This window comes from Alligator sinensis, unplaced genomic scaffold (genome assembly GCF_000455745.1).
Source record: "Alligator sinensis unplaced genomic scaffold, ASM45574v1 scaffold276_1, whole genome shotgun sequence".
In the NCBI taxonomy this organism is placed as follows: Eukaryota; Metazoa; Chordata; order Crocodylia; family Alligatoridae; genus Alligator; species Alligator sinensis.
The window spans coordinates 929264-935219 of NW_005842432.1; the positions used below are offsets into that span (position 1 = coordinate 929264).

The 5956-nt window shown below is 41.7% G+C and overlaps 1 protein-coding gene across 5 annotated transcripts in view; it reads left to right on the forward strand.

Annotated features, from left to right (window-relative positions):
* Nucleotides 1-922: 922 nt before the first annotated feature.
* MKI67 (marker of proliferation Ki-67) overlaps nucleotides 923-5956 on the forward strand; it is a 37634-nt gene continuing 32600 nt past the window's right edge. For 3 of the 5 annotated variants that reach the window (XM_025211834.1, XM_006030250.3, XM_006030252.3), the window contains exons 1-5: nucleotides 923-1034; nucleotides 1959-2040; nucleotides 2141-2256; nucleotides 3600-3669; nucleotides 5943-5952. In XM_025211834.1, the coding sequence (XP_025067619.1) occupies nucleotides 943-1034; nucleotides 1959-2040; nucleotides 2141-2256; nucleotides 3600-3669; nucleotides 5943-5952 (370 nt within the window). In that variant the 5' untranslated portion in view covers nucleotides 923-942. The remainder of the gene's footprint in view (nucleotides 1035-1958; nucleotides 2041-2140; nucleotides 2257-3599; nucleotides 3670-5942; nucleotides 5953-5956) is intronic. The other 2 variants (XM_006030251.3, XM_025211835.1) reach the window with 1 other exon arrangement.

The window sequence follows — 5956 nt, forward strand, 5'->3', positions numbered from 1 at the left end:
ACCACCACTGGTACGCAGGCAGCCTGTCATTGGTACGTGTCTACTACAGATTTATTATAATTACTTATGACAAAGATTTGCTGGTGGTACTTAAGGCTGTATTGTTTTAAATTGGTGGTGCACAATCTGTCAGTTTGGGAACTGCTGCCAATGGGCCTTCTCAAGTACCTCTGGGGGTATGCATGCCCCTGGTTGACAACCCCTATTCTAGACTGAGCTCTGAGTCCTGTTGGGTAAAGTGGTTTTCTTTAATATTTACTAATCTATAGAGGAGCCTTTGGAAACCCCATAAGATTGGGCCCCTAATATAGTCCATGGCCTGTTGTGACCTATCTATAAAACTTTTCTAAAAAAGTTACATGAATATATTGTCTCAAATAGTATATAGTTAGAAGTTATTATCCGTATCCCATGATGATATCTTTTAGCTCCAGCATATTTTAAGTTAAAACTATCTTTATATAACTTTATTTTTTTTAAAAAGCATCTTAATACAAAATTAATATGATTACATCAAAAACATCTGGTTTTAAATTTTTAAAAGTCTGATTTTTGTTTTGTTTTGTTTTAAAAAATCATTGATTTTTATCCACCCTGTCTGCTTTGCAGCTGCCATCAAAACATTTTTTTTAATATGAACCTGTGATGTCTACTGCTGCCCCTGCCCGAGTGATTTTTCTTGTTTGTTTGTTTATTTTTATATACCTATGTGGTGCCCTCACTTCCTGCACTGAGCCTTGTTCAGCAGTTTATGTTTTTTTTAATGGATAAAAGACTGCATACACCTGCACAGAAATCCAAACAAAATAACCCTTTTGAAATCTCTGCTTATCATTTGTAGAGAGAGAGGTCTGCACCCTGTATTTGTTATTTTAATAAATATGTCCAGCTTTATTTGAAATACCACTTTTATCTTTACAGGTAAGACCTCCAGTTTTGAAGATGCCTCTCTTTGGGAAAATTGTTGTTATTAAGCGGAATGGGGCGGATGGAATTCACTTTCCACTCACTGCAAATTCTTGTTTATTTGGAAGGTAAGAATTGGCAATATTACTTGTGTATTTGTGCCTTGAGATTTATTGGCGTTGTCTTTATTAATGGCTTTTGGGTTCATTTTATCATTTGAACACTTACTGTTTAAAATAAGTAGTGGAGACATAAACTGTTTAACTCCTGCTGCAGTTGCTCTTACTGCCTGATGTAGCTGCTTCTCAGAGTGGAAAAAGGCGTGTATACCCCTAGTCACACCACAGATGCACAAAATGTGTGTCTGCAAAAAGGCTGGTAATAGTTTCTGTCCTTGTTTCTGTTCAGTGCTTCTAGCCCTCAACAGTTCACCAGAACTTGTTAAGCAGCCCTCCAGCCAAAATAATTGCTCATCACTGATCTAGTGTGTTGCTTCCTTTTTGCTTATACTCGAGGAAAGTAAATGCTAGTGTTAAGTTCTTAAATAAATGCTTAATGGAAAGCATATATGTTTATTCGAAATCAAAAATTGAATATAATTCACTAAATCTGTTAAATTACTGGAGTGTAACACTTGATTGAAAAATGGCTTGTGCTAGAGCTTGTCTACATTTGACTTGGGGGGGGGGGGGGGGGGGGGGCGCGCGCTTTTTTTGGGGGGGGCGCGGGCAGCCATGCTTTTGCAGTGATTTTCCGAAATTTGACAGATGTGTACAGCTTGCAGGTACATGTTTGACTTTATATTTGCTTGAAACTCCACTAGGGAGAATCTAATTTAATGGGTTTGGGATTTTATTTAGAAGAGAATTTTTAACTTGGCTCCTCAGTGCTTGTGTTAACTTAAACATTTTTCTATTGCTTTCTTTAGAGCACCATGCAGTCACAAATATTATTAAATGATCATGTATGTAGCTCAGTAGTGAATTTTGAAGAACAACCAAGTGCTTTGTTCTCTTAATCCTTAAAACTATATTTGTACTTTTCACCCAAAGAAAAACAGAGTGTGACATCCGCATCCAGCTGCCCCAGGTTTCCAAAGAACATTGTAAAATAGAAGTAAATGAGAACAAGGAGGTAAGTGGCTTTTTTTTAATTGCATTATAATTCGTATTTTAATTGCATTGTATCATTTTATCTATTGAGGTTACTTAATTGACTGTTGTTTCATTTTTAGGCAATATTGACTAATTTAAGTAATGTAAATCCAACCCAGTTGAACAGTAGCAGTTTTCAGCAACCTATACATCTGAAGCATGGCGATATAGTAACTATAATTGATCGTTCTTTTAGGTAAGTAACTGTGAAGAACAATGAGGTCTGTGGGATTAGGTCCAGAGGGGATAACTTTTCCATTTATCTATCGCTAATGTTTAATTTTGTTTAATATTTTTTACAGCGTTTTTCAACTTATTTCTACTGCGCAAAATATTGTCTGGACAGTTAGTGTACTGTCATCTTTAAACTACTTAGAAATAAACTACATATTGCAGCACTGTCTTGATACCCTAGCATGACTTTTTTCCACACCTACATGTTTTGAAGACGCGTGGTTGGCTTATAAATAGGGCCCCGAGAAAATTGTGATTTTTGTGGACTTTGCGGAAACCGTGGAATTTGCCCCGCAATGCAATTTTTTTTTTAAGGGTCACAAGCATAGGTGGCAGAAGGCCGGGACTAATGGGGCTTATCCCCCCCAAATGTGGGGCAGCACAGAGGGCTGCAGAGCAGCCTGGGCATGGGCTGCAGGCAGCTGCAGCAGGGTGGGGCACGCACAACCAGACACGGAGCCTGCAGGCAGCTAGGATTGCAGCCAGATGGTGTGCAGAGCACTGCCTACCATAGCAGGTAAGTTGGGGAGGGGGTGGGGGGCAGAGGCAGGGGCTGGGGTGAATGGCAGCTGCCCTGCCCTATGCACAAATCCAGGGCACACATGCCCCAGACCTCTTCTGAGGTGCGTGCAGCAGCGGGAACACCCCTGCACTCCTGGACAAGCCACCCAGGCTCCAAGCATCCCACGACCCGCCCCAGGGTCCCATTCACCCTTGTCCCTGCCTCTGCCCCATTCCCTCCCTCACTATGGGGGCCTCGATGTGCCCCCCCCACCCCTTCCCCAACTTACCTGCTATGGTAGGCAGTGGTCTGCACACCATCTGGCTGCCTGCAGGCTCCATGTCTCTTTGTGCACCCCTCGCTCCTGCTACAGCCAGCCAGAGCCCATGCCCGGGCTGCCCTGCAGCCCTCTGCTACCCTGCATTTGTGGGGATGCTAAGCCTCATTAGCCCCAGCCTTCTGCTGCCTATGGCTGTGTCTGCCTACCAGCCACACGTGTGCAGGTAAAATATAATTTTTCACAGATCATTCACGGAACTGCTAGGACTCATTTGTCTAGATCTGTGGTAGTTCCGTGAATACTTAATGAAAAATGATACTTTACCCATGCTCGTGTCATGAGTTTTCTATGAGAAATCTGTAATTTTCTCAGGGCCCTGCTGATAAACAGTTTAATATCGGTGGGAGTATTGTTAGGAAGGGACAGTTGTTACTGTGTCATTTACCTTAAATGTTCATGTTTAAACAGCATAAATATGACATAAGCTAAAGTTTTCTTTTATTCTTTTTTTTTTTTTTTTAAGGTTTGAATATCCTCCTCAGTCTACTCCAAGAAAGAGATGTTCTAGGTCTCCAAAAAGTGAAACCCTGCAGGTAATATTAACTGACTATATTTATTGCAAATGTGTGCACATGCTGATGCAAAGTAGATTACTATTGGTATGATGATTCCTTGTCCTCCACCCATCCTTTGCTCCTGCTGCTGTGGTTAGGAACTCCTGGCTCCACTTCCTGCTCTTGCACTCGGGGGAGGGATGCCACATCCTGGTGGACCCACAACCCTGTGTGGTGTCTAGTTGCTCAGAAGATGGGCAGCTTTGATCTGAGATGTTAGTAATAGGATTTTTTGCGGAAAGGGGCGGAGTGTAGTTTTTTTAAATAGCTTTGTAATGGGATGCTGACATACAGCTATTGACATTTTTTTAGGGGTGCACCAATTAAAGATTTTCTTAGCTGATACCTGTGCGGGCCAGGAGCGATCCGGGCCCTTTTTCGCACCGCGCGGGCTGTGGCCAGCAGCCCGGGCACGCTGGGTCAGAGAAAGCAGGCGACACGCTAGAATTAGGCACGGACGCGTAATGGTTGATTCAAGATTGTTTACTTACACCGAAGATGGTCGTGGTGTAGGCTGGACAGTTTCCCAGGCAAAGCTCCGCTTAAATCCTCGTTTGAGGACTCCGACAGTACTCGGATCACTCCCACGGAATTGTCGAAGCTCCGTGGATCCTTTTTGCGCGCAGGGAAGAGGGATACGTCGAGGATTGCGCTCGGTGACGGGGAGAGGCTAGAGGCTGATCAGACCCCTGTTGCCTGCTTGAAATACGCTGGGTCCAATAGGCTCCGCAGTGCTTGGAGATCTTCACAAGACGTGAAGTCTCCTCCTCCTGGTGTTCGTGGAGTCCTCCAACTTGGGCGGAAACCACTCAAGCTTTTTATACGGCTAGCAAGCCAATCACTAGCCGCCACGTGTGAATAATTTCACACAAGCCAATAATGGGGCTCGAATTATTGCACCGTGCATCTCTGTGCTGCAAAGAAGAAATGCACACTGCAAAGAAAGCTACAGATTGGTGGGAAAATAATTCAGTGGTGCCAAAGCACACACAAAAACAAAATCACACCTTTGGGTTGTGACAATACCGATGGTCGGTTAATCATAGACTATATTGGCTGATGCTGATCCAATAATCGCTATTTAGTAATAGTGCAAGGCATTTTAAACTATTGACAATAAACCCTTTTTGTTGTTTGTTTTGCATCTATCTCACCTGCGGCCCCCCTCCCAGCTGCTGCTCACCGAGACCTGTAGTCTGCTGTGGCTGTGGGCCAGCAGCAGAGCATGGGAACTAGATTACACTCAGCAGGGTGCTCTGGGCTCACAGCTGTAATTATTGGCTACAACAACCAAAAAAGGCAATCGCTAATAATATCATTTTGCCTTTTATTGGTGCCAATCCAATAGCTAACCGATATGTCAGCGTATCCTTAATTTTTAAAAATCTTTTTATCTTTATTTACATGATTTCCGATCTGTATAAATTTCAGGAATAAAACGCAGCACTGGATCCCTGCTACAAAATATTTACAACATCCTTGTTGCCAGAGGTGGTTAGAATTCATGGAAGATGAGTAATGCACCCGTTAGTGGCATGGTTATTGATCTCTCCAACCAAAGAGTCCAAAGGAGTTAACATTTAACAGTTTTTGAAAGCTTAAAATTGGGTAGCTTTCTTTTAAATGTAACCTATTGGGCATTTTGGATGATTGTTGCACTTGTGCAGCGTTGCCTGTAAAGAGCGGAGTGTAATGTTTTTATCTATTTATCTTCACAATAAGCAAGGTTTTTACCTTTTCAGCAAAGTTATTTGCTTTTATAAATCTCTTGCTCTGGTTATCTGTTGAAATTGCTTTTTTTTCCTGGAGAGTATGGTTAATCAGATGAAATTATGACCATTGTTATGTATCTGAAACCTGCTGAAAAATATTTAAATGATCAGGCTACCCCTAAGTCCAGTGGGCATCAGTCTATATGAGATCTCAATTTGTTTTATTTGGCTGCATGGGTGCTTAGATTATACATTCTTTTAGAATCAAACACTATTCCAAGAATGAGAAATAATAAAACTGTTACAGGTCCTTGAGTACACATGTTACTTGAGATGCAACTTATGTCGTCACCTGTAATAATTTTACACTTTCATAGAATAAGTGGATTTAACCTTATTTTGCAAATTGTTACCCAGGATTTGTTTTGGTTATGAAAGGAAACAAAATTCCTGTGCCATTCTAAATGCAATTTAGACCACTATATTTGTAACTCAAAGGATATATTTGTTGCCCTGCCATAATACTGTACAAATTTACAGGTTCTTCATGTTCA